Source organism: Calliopsis andreniformis, unplaced genomic scaffold, assembly GCF_051401765.1.
Source record: "Calliopsis andreniformis isolate RMS-2024a unplaced genomic scaffold, iyCalAndr_principal scaffold0048, whole genome shotgun sequence".
In the NCBI taxonomy this organism is placed as follows: Eukaryota; Metazoa; Arthropoda; class Insecta; order Hymenoptera; family Andrenidae; genus Calliopsis; species Calliopsis andreniformis.
This window is the reverse complement of record NW_027480457.1, coordinates 544,675-563,512: the sequence shown is the minus strand read 5'-3', so window position 1 is coordinate 563,512 and position 18,838 is coordinate 544,675. Positions and strand designations below refer to the sequence as shown.

At 37.0% G+C, this 18,838-nt stretch overlaps 1 protein-coding gene across 1 annotated transcript; it reads right to left on the bottom strand.

Annotated features, from left to right (window-relative positions):
* Nucleotides 1-12,408: 12,408 nt before the first annotated feature.
* LOC143187475 (uncharacterized) lies at nt 12,409-16,078 on the bottom strand. The gene is made up of 4 exons (XM_076391686.1): nt 14,920-16,078; nt 13,985-14,567; nt 13,572-13,904; nt 12,409-13,487 (listed from the first exon to the last, which is right to left on the bottom strand). The coding sequence occupies exons 1-4, from the start codon at nt 15,817-15,819 to the stop codon at nt 12,409-12,411; spliced, it is 2,895 nt and encodes a 964-aa protein (XP_076247801.1). The 5' UTR covers nt 15,820-16,078.
* Between the last annotated feature and the right edge of the window lie 2,760 nt (nt 16,079-18,838).

Sequence of the window (18,838 nt, the reverse complement as noted above, 5' to 3'; positions counted from 1 at the left end):
TACCATCTGAATAATACGATTTCTGGAACCCTTCAAAATACGCATTAGTTTCGGCAATCACTTCTTCATTTGAGGTGAATCTTTTTCCTGCGAGCCATTTTTTCAAATTTGGAAACAGGAAAAAGTCACTAGGGGCTAGATCTGGACTATAAGGTGGATGATCAACCAGTTGGAAGTGTATTTCACGTAATTTTATCATCGTATCTAATGCTGTGTGAACCGGTGCATTGTCTTGGAGAAAGAGCACTTTTTTCCTCTGCAAATGTGGTCGTTTTTCCTTGATTGCGTCAACCAGTTGATCTAATAATGCACGATAATACTCTCCTGTGATTGTGGATCCTTTTTCAAGGTAGTCGATGAGCAATATTCCATGTGCATCCCAAAATACAGTGGCCATAACCTTGCCAGCCGATTTCACTGTCTTCGCCTTTTTCGGAGCACTTCCACCAGCTTCCACCCATTGTTTCGATTGATTTTTGGTTTCAGGTGTGTAGTGGTGGACCCAAGTTTCATCAACAGTTATTAATCGACGCCAAAAATCGACAGGATTACGCTTTATCATGTCCAAACACCGCTGTGAAGTGGTTTGTCGAACTCGTTTTTGTTCGACACTAAGCAAACGCGGCACCCATCTTGCCGAAAGCTTTTTCATATGCAAATTTTCATGCAAGATGTTGTACACACGTTCATATGAAATGTTTACCATGTCAACAATCTCACGCAGCTTGATCCGGCGATCATTCATAACGATATCGAGGATTTTTTTGATATTTTCTTCAGTAACCACCTCTTTTGGCCTTCCTGTTGATGGTACTGTTACAGTGCTTGTCCGGCCGCGTTTAAATTCTCCAATCCAATATTTTACCATGGAATATGACGGAGCAGACTCGCCAGAATGTTTATCGAGCTTTTCTTTGGTTTCTTTCGCCGTTTTCCCTTTCAAATAATAGTGTTTAATCACTGCACGAAATTCACTTTTCTCCATTTTTCAAAAAACACAAAAGTTGTCTGCTTCAAACGACTACAGGAACTGAACTAATCGACGAATTTGGGTGAAATTTTGACGGGTGCCGTTTGACAGATTGAAGTTTCTGAAAAAAAAAATTATTTTTGTTTGTGCTGCTATATACCGTTAGGCCGCTTCATTTTCAATCCATCCTCGTATGTTCACTCTGCCTATTCCATGTTCGATCCACATTGTTGTTGAATCTTCGTGTGATGCCTTGTCCATCTCCACTTCTACGTACCCGTAGTTGATTGTTCCCGTACTGTCCTTTATTAATTTCTGACCGCTCGCCATTGCAGCCTTGTCTCTTCCGATCATCCCTTAGTCTTCTACAGTCTCTTTTATAATGACCTTGTTCACCGCAGCCATAACATACTCCTGGCTTATTCGATATGAACGCTGCTGATTTTGAATACTCTTCTGAACTAGTTCCTCTAGTCAGCTTCCGCTTCTCTACTTCACTCCTGAGTCGTGACTTTACAACGTCCAGATTCAAGTCTTTAGTCGACATATTTTCCAATACTGCCACTACCATCTCGAATGACTTTGGCAATGACATTAATAAGTGACACACTGTGTCTTCTTCCTTTATATCTGCACCAGTTGCTCGTAATTGGCACAGAATATCATCAAACTTTGTAAGGAACTCATCTAGGTCTTCATGTAGGCTGTCTCTCTTCCTCTAATGAGTTCAATCCGATTATCATCAACACACTGAACAATTATGGACTTGCATTTGCTGTCTTTCCTCTTAGCTTCCTCTCGTTTTTTTTCGTCAGTGTAGTTCGAACTTATAAATTCGGTTTCAATCATACCTTCCACACCTTGTTCAGCTAACAGCGTTCCGATTCTAAATTTCCACGTGTGGTAGTTCTTGCCGTTCAGTGGATCAATATTGAACGTATTCTTTGAAGTCAAAGCCATTATGTGTTTCACCTCGTGTTATAACCTTAAAAATTGTATCCAATTTAATCGACCAATTACTGGGCCCATAACCTGTTGTTTATGGTAAATAAATACACTCCTGTATTTTGTCTTGATGATACGTGTATTGTTAATAAAATATACATATATATATGTAAACGCAAAATGTTTGTTCTTGATGAAACGTTACAGCGACATGACGCCTCTTGACTCTCTTTTTCCACCACTACTGCCGCGCCTCGCCACCCAGGGCGCCACACTCACACACACACACAGTCCCATGCAAGTCATTACATATTAACAAACTGTTTTGAATATACATACATGTGATCTACTGCATTTATTTCTTCATTATACACAATGTAACTGTGACATCAGACGTGTATAGGATCTCACAATCTCACCTCGTAACCGTAATGAAATGATGAACGTCAAGATGCACGGAACCTATACCTGTCATCTATGTCTTTACCATTGCTCGAGTTCGGATCCCGTTCAAACCTGCAACTTTGTTTTTAATTCTACAAGTAATTTTAATATACAATTCCAATCTTTATATAAATTTGATTTTATATTATTATGACTCAAATTATTATTTCATTCCATAAAAGACTGGTTGTAAAAAAATGAGAACGATGCAACTGTGTTTTATGGCTATCTGTGTGGCTAAAATATGAATTATATTTTCTACAGTATTTTATAAATGAAGTAATATACGAAGCGAGGAATTCTAAAGTTAAAAAGCTAAAAAAAATTATGTATGAAATAAAAAAGTCACAGATTTGAACCTGCATGACAGCAAAAGACGGGCTCCGTATTCTTGTCTTCTCGGGCTTTCGTAAATATGTCTGGGCAAATGAAAATATCGCGCGCGATTTGTGTCGTTTGTCGGCAACTTGGACAGTATTTAAAGAGCGAGAGAGTAAGGTTCACTTTGCACTTGCGTTCTCTTTTGACTTTTCGAATATGGCCGGAGTGGCCCGAAGCGCCGAGCTCACGTACACGCGATTCCTAAGGTGGTGTGTGTAGTGGAGGGGGAAATTTTCAGTAACTCGCATCGCCAATTTGGGTATCACAGATTCCGATTCCACATCGGCAGTCTTTCAAATTAGGCGTCGCCTGGTTTGCAAATGCTCAACTAAACTTGTCACATTTTTTGCTCTGTTTTATCGATAACCCAGCCAAAAGCAATACTGTTGTATGGTTTTAGGGCCTGACACTTTTCGTCCTTATATGAGAACATTTTGAACTGGGAAAGGGTTCATTCGATAGAAAAAAGTACAACGCAGCGCAGTCAACTCGCGATTTCGTTCAAAACACTCTCTAAATTATATAAAAATGCTTAAATTTCCATAGCTGTCAATGGTAGATTTTTGCTCTATTTTACAACACTCGTATTACTAAATATCAGTAGAATTTCGTTAAATCGCGAGTTGACTGCTGTTTAAAAAGCGGTTATATAACGGGCATTTGGCTCGTCCGCGAGATTCGTAATTTGTTAGTATACGTGACCGACCGAAGGTTGCCTTCGGTTGGAGCATCCGTTGTTCTAGCAGTAAAACACGATCAGCTGTCGTATGACTTGTTTTTATCGTTAAAATTGAAGTTCAAAGAAAGTAAGCGTTGTCGAGCAACGGTTTTGAACTCCAGGCTCGATGTCGAGTGGGGACATCGGAGCCTGAAAGAGAGAGAGAGTACATCGTACTACATTAGCACGAAATAAAAGATAATTAGTGAGCACCGCGTAGTGGTAAAATTGAGCACGTCTTCCGCTTCGCGGAGACACGCGCGGCTCTCGCCCCAGTCGTCTTACGATAACCCAGCTTGCAAGAGTCAGTGCGACCGTTCGTCAAGCGTATCTCAGCTAGCCAGTATTCAGATTTCATGTAGTTTGGTTACCAGACACTTGAAATCTCACTAGCTCTCAAAAGCTGAACCACTGTCGCCGACAAACTAGGATTCTGCTCTGCTCGATTCGTACGTATACTACGTACGAAAGAGCACCTGGTTTGTCTTAGGGGACAATTGAACGAGATTTGCACTCTTGGAATCGGGGCCTGCCCTGATTCTCTGAGTCTCGTTTTCGTCTCGGAGCAACAAAGGCCGCTGCCTGTTGGATCCCTGAGAGACGGGTTACAACAGAGAGAGATAACGTACGTGCCTATCACCTCTGCGTTACTCGTGCTCTGCCACCCCGTTTAGAAGCAACCCCTGTGTGACGAATAGAAGCACACGGTGAGGTGAACGGAGTCGCGGAGCCTCTGGCCGTCCTCAGCCTCCAGGACTAGCAATTCGCCGGTTATAGCGTGTCCCTCCGCTCACGAATCCCTAAGTTATTGGGATTCGTACGAAACGAACCTTTCCAAAAGGTGCAAGGCGAAGAGAAGAGGTCCCTCCTCCTCTCAAGCCACTCGCTCATCGACTTCTTCTTCGCACCAGAAGAAGAGTCGATAATACACTGCATTACCTTTGCGTTACAGGCAAGGTATTGCTATCCCCTCCACATAGGCGAAGTCTCTTCGTATCGGTTTCAAGAGGCACGGGTTAACCCGTAGCATTGTAAGTGTGGTCGAGAGTCGAGACCTCCTACTGTGCTTCCTGGTCTCGCAGATTTCCTTGTACCGAAAATTAGTAAACTTTTACGCGTAATATATTAAAAACTATTTGAAAAAAGGTCTATACATTAATGTTTGCTGAATTCGTCTTGAAATGCACTATCTATTGATCAAACAAAAAATATATAATCCTATTTAAAAAACCAAACTTAACTTTCATATCTCTGTAAACAATAATGATAAAAAAAAATTGTTACGGCCAATATATCAGCCCCCTCTTGCCATTCAATTTCATATAAAAACTTTTTTCGTATCTTTAATAGGTTACCAAATAATCGACTGTCCAGGATTTCGTGGGGCATACTCTATAATATATAATTAAAATGCACAAATATGCTTGTCAAAGCATAATGCATACAAACCTTTTTTACATTCTACACAAATTAATCTAGACCTTTTTATAGTACTGCTTTTAGTACTGCAAACTACGCAACGCCTCAAGTTGCGTCCTGGTAGTTTTTCTAGTCCGTATACCTTTTTCCCCTTTATGTTTAATTCATTTTCCCTTGTTCCTAACCATTCATGTTCTATTTCCGAAATAATATTCGATATATATTGAAGTCGTGACATTGCTTCTCTTCCCACAGTTTCCTTGTACAACAAATACGAATTTAATACCATTCTTGTAAATATATTGAAGGTCACTTTTTTCCAATACTTCACTGTACGACGTTCGTCCAGATAGGTATATAACATTTTGTCCGACTCGTCTACACCACCCATATAATTATTATATGAATTGATAATCTGTGGTTTTGTTTTTTGTCTTTCTCTTCCATAGCGATTTTGAGTTAATGTTACATCGCTGCCAATGCCTCTGTAGAAATTAACAAAACGGGGTTCTTTGAACTCTTTTTTTCACGATGTGCACATAGAAATACGTCGGCATTGCGAAAATATTTCGTTTCTCCAACTTTTAATTCCTTAGCTTTCTTGGCGATATCTTTCCTATTTCTCCTGATTGTTCCCGTTACATAAGTATTTCTTGAATGTAAAAATTTGGCTAACGCAGTGCTTGTAAAATAATTGTCAACATATACGTGATATCCTTTACCTGAACAATCAGCATCTTGCAATAATTTTGTTACAACGTCATAACCAAGCCCATTTTGCGAATTCTTTGATTGTGCACCTTGATAACAATAAAATGCTACACAATATTTTGATATTGTATCATACAACATCCAAAACTTAATACCCCATTTATGATGCTTATTGATGGGTAAATATTGTGTAATACTGGAGTGACACAGTGTTCCCACTAAAGACTCATCGATAGATAACATTTTGTGTGGAGTGTAATATGTTTGAAAGATCCGATTAGCGTGCTCAACAATCGGATTGAATTTAGCACATGAATCATATTTTTCGTGCCCCGGTGGAAAACATTTTTTATTATCAACGATATGAAAACATCTTAAAATATTTTGAAATCTGTTCCTTGAGAACATCTTCTTAAACTAAGGAATTGCTCTAGAACTTTCAGTCCAATATGAATATATTGTTGGTCTATTTGTTATCCCCATTTCCAACAGTACGGCTACAGATGCCTTCAGTTCCAGGATAGTGACAGGATACCAATTTACTATTCTAGAGTTATCAGTTCTTGTGGATTTTGATAACATTTCTTCTGCATATTTGTTTGTTTCCTCAACCATCATTGCCCAAAGAGAATTTGTGAAAAAAAGATTAAAATATTCAATCGGTTTGGCTCTATTAGATAAACGACATCGCGGTCCCGACATTTCAATGAATTGAAATGAATTGCCTTGTTCAATGTATTCATTTTCCGTAACCATGATATATTTTGAAATGTCACCAGTATTAGGAATATTAATGTCAGAAACAGAATCGTCGATAGCATTAATCCTTCTTCTTTTAAAAATAATGATTTCACTATCATCGCTATCGTAATTCGAATCCTCTATTATATTGCTCGTCTTACATTTAGAAGGCATTTAATTGCTGAAGGGCATCAAATAAAAATATAAAAAAATTATACTGTAGAATACAAAAAAAATAGTGAAAATTTTACTGTACATACCTTTTATACATGCAATAAAATATTTAAATTATATTCTTATATTATTTAAAGACGTTGATGAATCTGTACTTACGCTCAGAAAGATGATAGAACAACACTGAATTGAAACAATTACAGCTACCGTATAAAGCTGAAAACAGCGCAATAGCGCTCCTTGGCATTCTTGGAGAGGGAATAAGACAAGCGCTATCGCGCCGCTTGGCACTTTTGGAGAGAGAATAAGACAAGCGCTATCGCGCCACTTGGCATTTTTGGACGGGAAAACAGCAAAGACACGTGGCACTCAAACGGTTAAAGAGAATTAAATCATTTTTAAGCGAATCTAAGTCAATGAAACGCTTATTAAACTGGTCTATCACCGAACGAAGAAAATGAAGATGATCAACAAAATCACACTTATCGGCCGAATTCTTCAAAGATTAACTTGCACATGGGGAAAAAGAAAAAGTTTTTTTCGTCGAAATGATTTTGAAAAACAATTAGTCTTCTACGGGAGGAACCGACGTGATTATATAATTGTGAAATTCTTTGGGTAGACTTTTGCAATTTTAAATTTAATATGTTTAAGTGATTAGTGAAGTCAACTACAAATGAGAGTTCACACAGAAAGATTACATCTGTTAAGGGGGCAGACTCCTTCAGGGCCTACTCCGAATCGATCGAAGCGCTGTTGCGAAAAAACAGGCATTAATGAAAACATATAATTTATACATGCGACATTTGATAATGTGGCATCTAGCGTTATCCTGTTGAATTACAAATGAGAAGTGCGAAGGTATAATTGCCAAATCGCATTGTAAGAAAGTTCTGTCACACTGTTGCCACATCAATTACAATTTTATGCATCAGTAAATCTCTGCTGAATACGCCTTGAGCCGATATTTTAATTCATACGGAATATAGAAAACGACGGTGCGAGCGAGAAAGAAAGAGTATCACGAATGAAACAATACATATGCGCCCAAAATTATGAAAGTGGTCTAAGAAACAACATTTTCGTATGAGATTCACACAAAATTTTACATTTATCATAAATTTTCATTAATCAAGACTAATTACAATGTTACGTAATATAGAAATATTTTCTAATTTATTCAAATGTAACCCTTTCAATATCCCGAAATAAGAAATATACGATTTAGACCACTTTCATAATTATGGGTACATATATATACTAATGTATGAAATCCTAAAACTTATATATATAGAATAAATAATTCATTAAAGTCATGCTATTCATTCATTCATTCATTCATTCATACTTTTTAACCCTTTAAGGGTTAAATTTAGAAGTAAAGAAACAAAGTTGTCACGTTTATTTTTTATTTAAAAGTAACACATAGTTATAACAGCCACGCGGCCACGGCCACGGCCACCATACATAGCTATCTTCAGCTCCTTTATCTGCAATGGAAAAAATACAGGAGCGGGAGCGGGAGCAGATGGTAGTAAATGACCTTCGAACTGACAAAATTAGTCCCAATAATAATTTGGTGAATTGAGTTGAGTGGTATAATTGTAATCTGTGAAAAGGTATACGAAAATTAGAATTATTTAAAATAAAAATTGAAAACAAAAAAATTAAAAGCTAACATGAGATTCGAACCCGGCACCTGCAGATTATGAGGGAATGCCTTTTTTTTTTTTTTTTTTTTTTTTTTTTTTTTTTTTTTTAACATATTTATTGCACTTTGTAAAATGTATACATTACACATGTAGTATAACCATATATCCAATGTATTGTACTCTTATTGCTTACAACTAGTACCTGCTTACATGATAAGCTTAACCTAGAGATATTACTATAAGTGTGTATTATGCTCGCTTGCGATTTTACTTAATACCCTGCTCTGGTTATTATTACAATTCACGATAATGACTGAGATGCAGGAAAATATTATATGTCGCTCGGAAAAAACCTGCCTTTAAAAGTTATACTTATGTATTATATATTATATATATACCTTAATTAGAATTCTGTGATTCTAATTCTGTTCAGTCTTTTGAGTTGCGTTCCTGGTGGAATATTTGTAGAGATTGATATGGTAATTTGTGTTTAAGTCTAAACGGAAGGTTATAACTTCTTATTTCTGTTATGTTTACTGTTAGTTTGTTGTTTCCTAGTTGGCTGGTGTAGAAACGTTCTGCTAGTTCTCTTATGTGATCTATGATTAGTGGTATATCAGTATTTACATGTAAGTCCTTAATTCTAGCATACCTATTCTCAGATAATATTAATCTAAGGCACTTATTTTGATACACCTGAAGCAATTTCATATTTGTTTGGGAAGCTCCACACCACACAGGGCAGGCATACAGGATAGTGGGTCTAAGTATCATTTTGTATATTAATTTCTTATTTAATCTAGATAGATTTGGGGAAACCATCAAAGGATATACTTTTTTTTGTATAGAGTAGGCTTTGCGCAGAACTTGTTTAATATGTTGTTTATATGTTAACTTATTGTCTAGATGTACTCCTAAATACTTTGTACTATTTGATAGTTGTGTTTTGTGATTATATACTTTAATTGGGTGGTAGATTTTTACATCTCTATGTTTTTTGCTAAATACTATTGCTTCTGTTTTACTGGCATTTACGGTGATTTTCCAAAAGTCGTAAAATTTAGTTAATAGGTCTACATGTATCTGTATTTGTTTAGCTGCCACAATCGCACTAAATGAGTGTGCGTAAATCGCTGTATCGTCTGCGAACAATGCTAAATTTGTTTTTGTGAATGTTGGTAAGTCGTTAATGAATATATTGAATAGATTTGGCCCTAATACAGATCCTTGCGGTACGCCTGCTCTAACTTTGCGTTTTTGACTAGTAGCCCCATTTACGTCAACTTGCAGTTTTCTATTTCTTAGATATGAATAGACCCATTTGATTAGAGGAGTTGGATACTGGTATTTAAGGGAATGCCTAATTCTCACTCAACTAAGGTACTTTCGTGTAAAATTAGTGGATTAAACTATAACTTATGGAACAATTCCAATTGTTTGTTTATAGTAAATAATAACTATTGAAGAATAATGATTTGTAAACCACCTTTACTTGTTACATTTTCATCGATGCAAGGGTCACTCACACTGAACCTCTCGTACTGTTTGCAACAAGTGCAAGACGTTGTGAGTATTTATTAACAATGTTATTATTTATACATTTAGTGAACAATAAACAACATGTATCATAATATAATGACAAAAACATTATAGGAGTATATGTTTTTCGTAAAACCACTCGTTTCACGGATCAATTTCGCACAAAACGTAGTCTAACTAGGAATGCTACTATTTTTTTTAAAACGTAAAAATTCAAAATTCTATTTTAGCCGTATTTTGTGTTCTGGTTCATAGTATTTGCATACAAATTTACAAAACGATCGATCAGCATGTAGTCAGTGAAAACAACGACAATATACTATTTATTAATATATTTTTGAAATAAATTGATATTTTTAAAAACTGTTTACATAGGTGGATTCGTCATTCAAAGATATACAATCGTCCCATGTATACCATTTTGCTACACGCACTAGTTTTGAAGATATTAAATGAAATATGTTTTCCACCTCCAACTTTGGGGGTGGTTTTCACACCCTTTACATGAATTAGAAGCAATAAAAAAATACGTGTCGAATATTTTCGGCTATTTTACAATCCTGTAAAGTTTCATCAAAGTCTGAGATTTTCACTTCGCGATGTTCCCTTATTAGTAAGAATCAAAATCTCGCCTGGAGTTGGATTCGTTCGAGCGTTCCTGATGGGCAGAATTGTAATATGTACATACATATATGTGGTAACAGCGTGACCAAAACTTTCAATACGTTTTGGCAACTAAGCCTGTCTTGCGTCTGTATTCGTGTATTCGATGCATACGCCATTCAGCTGTCAAATTCTAGATTACATTTACCGACTGATCTGTATTTTCATCGATGCTGATTGTAATATGACCAAATTGGTTGAGATTGTTGCGCGAACCACTCGAAGATCTAGAGTTTGCAGGAACTTGGAATGTGGGTCGATGCCTGTGGAGCGCTAAAGCGCTCTGCTCGCGAACGAGGGCCGACTCTGTGAGCGCACTCAAAACTTCTAAACTCAAACGAATAACTCAGTAACTCAAAACTGTAACTTTAACTGTTAAAAATAAATGATTTAAACTATTCGAAGAAAAATAATGTTTTATTTATGAATACGTCTGAACTCTTTCAAGTGTGTCTAAGGAATGAATTAATCAATGTCTCTTTCATTTCCTTGTTAGAATCGCTTAAAATAAGTGATCTAACGGAGGTCCGGATAAGGTGAGAGTGAGGGTATACGAAAGAAACTGATACACAAATTCAATCTTTGTCGGCCCTTAAAAGGGCTTTGTAACGACGTTTATTGACGAATCCTGTTTATCTTTGGGGGGCTGGGGGGTCCTTGGTCCTCGGTGATCGGAGGGCCTTTGGTGTAAGGTGGTGACGTCGGCCTGCCTCCTTCAGCGACGTTGGCGTCTGAAAAAAGAAACGCGACGGAACCGCAGCAGTAAGCGAGAGTGTAAATCAAGCTGTACCGAAGATTCCCGACTCCAGGCTTCGCTCACGAACCTATGTGGAGGGGATAGCAATATCTTGCCTGTAACACGAAGGTAATGCAGTGGACTGTATTATCGACTCTTCTTCTGGTGCGAAGAAGAAGTCTATGAGCGAGTGGCTTGAGAGGAGGGGGGACCTCTTCTCTTCACCTTGCACCTTATAAAAAGGATCGTTTCGTACGAATCCCGATAACTTGGGGATTCGCGAGCGGAGGGACACGCTATAACTAGCGATTGCTAGTTCTGGAGGCTGAGGACGGCCAGAGGCTCCGCGACTCCGTTCACCTCACCGTGTGCTTCTATTCGTCACACGGGAGTTGCTTCTAAATGGGGTGGCAGAACGCGAGTAACGCAGAGGTGATAGGCACGTACGTTAGACCTCTCTGTTGTAACCCGTCTCTCAGGGATCCAACAGGCAGCGGCCTTTGTTGCTCCTAGACGAAGACGAAACTCAGAGAATCAGGGCAGCCCCCGATTCCAAGAGCGCAAATCTCCCTAAATTGTCACCTTTGACGGACTAGGTGCTCTGTCGTACGTATTATACGTATGAATTGAGCAGAGCAGCTTCCTTGTCGCAGGAGACAACGTTTCAGCTGTGAAAGCGAGTGAGACTTCAAGTGTCTGGTAACCAAACTACTTAAAATCCTGAGACTGGCTAAGCTGAGAGATGCTTGACGATCGGTCGCACTGACTGTCGCAAGCTAGGCTGTCGTAAGACCAGGGAGGGTAATCTCCCATGTGTAATTTATGGACCTTAGCAGTGCCATCTAACTTATATCCCTCAACTAAAACCTATATATATAGCTATACGATTCTATACGCATACATACACATACATATACCTCTCTACTACAGTACGATTACTTTAAACTTAGAAGTAAACTTATGCTTAAAGGACATAATATGTTTTGTAACACAATAGTTTATTTTAATAAAATTTTAATTTAAATATAGATACATATAATATAAATACATATAAATATAAATATGAATATAAATATATAATAAATAAATATAATACATAATATAAATAAATAAAAATACATATAATGTAGTTAAAAGTGCATACATTATAATACAACATAAAAATATAAATATATATATATATAAGTAAATAAAAATATAAATGTATAAATATATAAATAAATTAATATATAAATATATAAATAAATTAATATGTAAATATATAAATAAATAAATAAATACATAAATAAATAATAAAAATACATGATAATAATGTTTAATTGGTCTTCTTCCGTACGGATCTTCTAAACTTCATCTGTTTTAACAGTGCTTGCTGAAGTACTGCATCTTGTCGCCTTCTGACGTCTTTCCCACATAGAATGTTATTGACTGTGGTGCACCACTTGTTAATAAAATATGAAATTTTCACAGTCAATATTCTCTTTCTTAACTGTTGTACATGCTGCTTACATTTAATAAACGATAAGTTTATTTCGTCATGCAACATGTTCTCCATGTGTTCTTGGAGTTTACTTCTGAAATAAACATGAGGCATGGTTTTGTGCAGCATAATATCAATTTTTTTCAATACATTTTGTATTGATGCATCTTCGTTAAATCTGCAAAAAGATGCTTTGCACAACTGACATTCTTTATGAGGGCTAGTACAAATTATTTTCTTTACAATTGCACAGTTATTAATTTCTTCATATTCTTCCTGTGCTATATTTTCAGTACTTTGAGACGCAGCACTCGTTTCTTCCATTATTACCTCGGACACTGCAGATTGGATATCTTCTTCTTCTTCTTCTGTTAAAAGCTTCTTCAATGTAAACAGAAAGTGTCCACTGCAGACATCTTCACAATTGAAGCCAATACTTTGGCTGGAGGTAATATTATTGATGAGCACATTTTTATATGCCACCTGGAAGCCGTACGGAGTGGGATGTACGTTCTGATGCCCAACAGATCGTATGCATCCAAAAAAATTTTCCAAGGGATCTTGATTAATCAATCTTGTCTTGAAATTTTTAAATCCCTGTGTCTTCAATAATCTCCATAGAACTTGAAATGCGGAGATAGTCTTCATCCAATTCTTCAAGCATAGTGATCCAGACACTGGCATTTTTGTAAGTGGATGGACATATCGCATACATTTTATATATTTAATCGCGTCAGACCAAAATTCTTCATGTGCACTGGCTTCTGAAATGACTGTCCTCAGTTGAGCTTCTGTGGCTGCACTATGCCCATTAACGGAGTCAAATAATTTATTGAAAAAGTTAAGGACTTCCGCTGTCGTGAGGCCTTCCTCCTTCGGTATTTTTAATGGGCCATGGTCTGTTTCTACAACGCCTGTAGTAATGAATATTTTATCAGTTATTCAAGCATAACAGAACGTCCATACTATTCATATAGTAAAATATAACTTTTACTTACATTGGTGGCGACTAAGGAATCCTATATGTGACGCTACTGTTTCGCTGAACACTTGCGATGCGTACTTCACTTTCATTTTTGGAATTTTTTCAGGAACAACATGTTCGTTTGTGAGTCTCTTCATCATGGGGCGTACCACGTAGCCAGAGATATCCATATTATACGCCTGTTCAATTATTCTCCATGATGCGAATTGCCTTTCACATTCTTTTCTTCCTGGTGTCACATTTATTTCCAGATCCTTATTTAATAAGTTATTCCTTATTCCTTTAATTAAGTGCGGCGGATCATAAAGTGGTATCAATTGAATACCATCTACTTCAATTATGTCACCTATAAGCATAAAATGATTGCATTGATTCACAATATTACATTTTTTAAATTATATGAAAAACCTAATAATGTATACATACGGTGCTCTTCTCCTTGTTTCCATTTTTTCCTCAGTGTGTCTGCCTGTAATGTGTTGATGGCAGCAACATTCGACGATCCTTGATCACATACAGTGGCAACAACTTCTATCCCAGTTTTCTTCAGTGCTTTTACTACATTCTTGATGCACTGTATTAATTGTGGTGCTTTTGTCTGGCTGTCGCAATAATTGTAGGAAATGGGCATTTTCCAACCACTGTGTAGTCCTCTTAACATGAAGACAAGGGCATGATCTGCAAATCTTGAAGTTCTTCTTGTGCCCCAGTCTTCGAAGCCTATTATTTTGTCTTCGTTAACGTCGTAGTCAACATGGGGCATCAATGACATCTCGTCCCACATCAATACACACAGTTTTTCTTGAGCACTCATGGTATCCGCTTGACCACGTAGATGTTTCATCACAGCTTGTGATATTCCAGTCTTGATTGGAATTTTTCTTAGCATCTTCTTTAATGTGGTTGCACTTGGAAGATTGCATAGCATCCTCAGGAGCCTGTATGATTTAGAAGACTGCTTCAGAAGTGCTAAGGCCAATATTTTCTCATCTGTTGTGTAGCGTCTTCCCTGAAAACATATTTCATAAAGTTATAAACAAATTACAATAAAATAATACAATGAAAATACAGCATATATTACACAGCAGCAATAAATAGTTACAAATCAAATATAGTTATATAGCCATACCCAAACACAAAACCAGTTAGAGGCATATGGTTGCAATTAAATAAAAGAATAAATAGAAACTATAAGAAATAAGTAGAAAAAATAAGTAGTATGATTATAAGTAGAAACCATAAGACAGCATCATTCTTTCAGGCAGGCAGGGTAACAGGGTTCATCATCACTGGAGCACATCTTCAGGGACTTCATGCATGCGGAGCAGCGTGCAAAAAAATATTAAAATTGTAAACATTACCTTTCTTACTGCCTGCATCATGTTGCCTCCCATGTGAACAGTAGTAGTAGTAGTAGTAGTAACATGTCTGGTACGATTTGTTGTGGCTGGCTGAAAATGCTGGGTAGCTACTGGTATATCATTAGCTACATCTACAATTTTACTTACCTGTGGCATGGATCTGGATGTACGTAACTGCATTTCGATGAACATCCTCTGCGTGGTGGATAGATTTTGAAATCTATGTACCAGATTAGATTCTGATAACACCATTGCTCGTTCCAGTCGTGCCTTTAAATCTTCTCTCTTCCTGTGTGCATAACGATTGCGTTTCATCAGTGTTTTAGCAATTTTGTATAATTTAGCTGCTTTTGGTGTCAATTGGCACTGTTTCATGTTGTCCTGCAGTAGTATATTTCTGTGACTTTTCTGTGATATTGAACACTGTTCTAACTGTCCTGATATTATTGAACTACTTGGACCAGCTTCATTATGTTCATTAATATCCCATAGTGTTTCTTCACAAATTCTTTCAGTTATTTCTTCGCTCATGCAATTCTTTATGAGACTCTTGTGTTCGTTATTGTTATCACTTTCTACTGTTGTAGCAGAAACTGGATATACTTCTGCTTCTATATTTTCAGATGCATATTCTTTGTTCTGGCTCTGCACTGGCAAATGCAAAGTTGGAATAGCATCATATCTTAATCTTCTTCGTTGAGTAGAACGCAGAAATGAGGTTTCTTCAAAGTGTCTGTAACACACCCTGTATCTGCGCCTTTCAGTGCTTGTCAGTTTAAGTAGTACAGGACACTGAATTTTATTAGCCCAAGACTCTGATCGTACGACACCTTTGGGAAAGTGGTACGCTGGGATAGTCACACCCGATGAACACTGTGGAACTGCACACGCTCTCACCATTTTGTTCTGATGTCCAAACGTTCACACAAATTGTTTATATAAACTGTCTGCACTTATGTGTTTTATGCACTTATATGTCTTTATTCACTTTTTACACTTTTTTTACTTGAAGCTCCACTCCTCTGCACCTCACTATCCTACTATCCTGAAACAAACTTTAGAAAAGTTTATAATTTATGCACAAAAATTTGAAAAATAAGTTCAAAAATAAGTTCACTGAGTGAACAATATTCCGTGAGCTTATTAATCAAATTTTCAACACAATTCTATTATTAATAAAACAATATAAAAGTTTCTCTAATTCTCTTCGCAGTTCGCAACAGTCCGCAATCAAGATTGCTATGTGTTGCTATTAGTTGTTGCTATTAGTTGCTATGCGGTTTTGGCGGTAATAGTAGCGCCAAAACATTTGAATATCAGTCACGTCCAGTCACGTGATGTGGTGCGATCATGGTGCCATCTGAGATAACTCCTTAGAAAGTGTACTAACGAGTGTCCAAAGTCATACATAAGAGTTTACTCCCCCTGCGTAAGACGACTGGGGCCGAGAGCCGCGTGTGTCTCCGCAAAGCGGGAAACGTGCTAAATTTTACCACTACACGGCGCTCACCAATTATCTTTTGTTTCGTTCTATTGTAATACGATGTACTCTCTCTCTCCTTCAGGCTCCGATGTCCCCACTCGACATCGAGCCTGGAGTTCAAAACCGTTGCTCGACAATGCTTACTTTGTTTGAACTTCAATTTTAACGATAAAAACGAGTCATACGACAACTGACCGTGTTTTGCTGCTAGGACAACGGATTCTCCAACCGAAGGCAACCTTCGGTCGGTCACGTATACCAACAGATCACGAATCTCGCAGACGAGCGAAATGCCCGTTATATAACTGCTTTTTAAACATCCTTGTACATACATGCTTTTGTTCCTTACAAAAATGTTGTTGTTTTCTATGAACTAATTACAAAATTGTTTAGTTTTATAAGATTAATTCTAATTCATCGTTCACAATTATTTTTATAATAACGAGTTTTTACATCTCTGCAATGATTTTTTGGTAATTTAGAGAGAGAGGCAAAGCCAAGTATCAACTGTTTAAACATTCATTTCTAAGAAATTATTGATTAATTGAGAATTCTGAAGTCTGGATTCACATTTCTGTCATCTAATGTCAACTTCAGTTTTTCTCTAATTTCTAGTACAATTCAAATTTTAGTGCCTGAAGAGCTTACGTTGAGCGCCGTTATAGAATGAGGGCGGAATACACAAGATATACCATCGACGTTTCTAACGGCAAATCGTTGAACTATTTTTCTGTCAAAACGGGTGCCCAACGAATATTACGTTTTATGCCTTCAAGAAGTGTTAAATTGAGGAAAATCACATTCCCACGATATTGTACTAATTCAAGGAAGGGTGATCTGGTGTGCTATGAGTGAAAAAATCATTAAATCGTGAGATATTTGCAAAAATATCACTTCGGCAGCCATCTTGCTAGTTTACAACAGCGTTTGTTTCATGCTTACAGTTTGTAATTTTACAGTTTTCTCAACGTATAGTGTTTATTGGAGTTTTAACGGACCAGACCACCCTGTAGTGAAGTCTACCCGGGTAGGTTTTGTACCCGCGAAAAATTCATTTATGCAAGTGTCGAAACGTAAAGTGTAATTTACGAAACCGTTTGTCTTTCTCGTTCATCGCGTATACGTGTATGGCTTTCTTTGCTTGTGTGAGCGCACGCACACAGCTCAAAACACAAGGAATCTGCCCCCTTAACAATGAAGAATATTCGACCGAATTTATATTTGGATTTTCTTGCAAAAAAAGAAATTTCTTTTCTTATAGCAAAAAATTTGGTTAAAGATTTTGTTGCACTGAACCAGCGAATTTCGCAATGAAGGGGAACATCAGTATATACAGCGTTTACGTTTCAAGAAATTCAATAAATTTCCTATGAGAAAGAAATTTATTGCCGCCATTAATAGAATTAATTATCTTCGAAACCTGTTTCATGGCGAAAGATAATTTAATTTCTTTTCTGCATAACGCTTCCTGATGAATGATACAGTGTATCATTGGAAATTTGAAATTGCGATTTTTAAATTGTCCATACAGTCCTATCTGGATACCTGTCATGGCTTTCGCACCATCGGTTAGCACTGCAGAGCATTTGGAAGGGTAAGTGCCAAATTTTCGAAGGATGTTCTCTACTGCACTGAAAAGATCTACACTTATCGTTGTACAACGTAAAGGCACGAAGTCTAAAAGCTCCTCAACATACGAGAAATCACTTTGTACAATTCGAGCGAAAATGTTCAATTGATTAATATGACGGCTATCGGTGCTTTCGTCCAAACACAAAGAAAAATAACGACAGGTGTTTAGAATTGCAGATAATTTCTCTTCGATAAATTAAATAATATCCGAAATTCGGGAAGCCACGGTTTTATTACTTAATGGGATGCTCGCAACTTCTTCAAATGAAATTGAATTTCCGAAGGCTGGAACCGCTTAAGTGAGATATTTCTTTACGAAATCGCCCTCAGTGAATGGTTTACCCTTCTTCGCTATTAAAAGAGAAATAGCGTAGGAAGCTAAGCGAGCTGTTTCAGAAGAAGATTGTTCCTCACCAATATTTGTACGACTTTCTACATGTACTAATTTGATTGAGTCCCTCAATTAACTCAAATTTCTCGCAGCCCTCATATGAGGCATATTGTCGCGCGTGGCGACATGGAAATTGACGCATGATGTTACTCTTCTGTTTAGGAAAACTATTAAATTATTCAACACTGTTTGCGATTTTAGTTAGTTTATTCTTAAAGAACACATGAGTATTAACATGACTTTTATAAACTATAAAATACAGTCTCACATCTGTTTACCTGTTATGCAGCAACGCTTGCTTCCTACTATTTTTTTTCTTTTTTTTTTTTTTTTAACCAGAAGTTCGTTCCACTCACTATCGACTGTTGAACAATCAATCTCTTTATTTCTGTGAACTAACAAATCGAAACTTC

Excerpts from the sequence above, each read along its gene's own strand:
- LOC143187475 (XM_076391686.1), bottom strand. The coding sequence starts at position 15,819 with ATGGTGAGAGCGTGTGCAGTTCCACAGTGTTCATCGGGTGTGACTATC. Across the intron at positions 14,568-14,919 it reads TGATGCAGGCAGTAAGAAAG|GGAAGACGCTACACAACAGA; the intron begins GTAATGTTTACA and ends ATATGTTTTCAG. Across the intron at positions 13,905-13,984 it reads GAAACAAGGAGAAGAGCACC|GTGACATAATTGAAGTAGAT; the intron begins GTATGTATACAT and ends TTATGCTTATAG.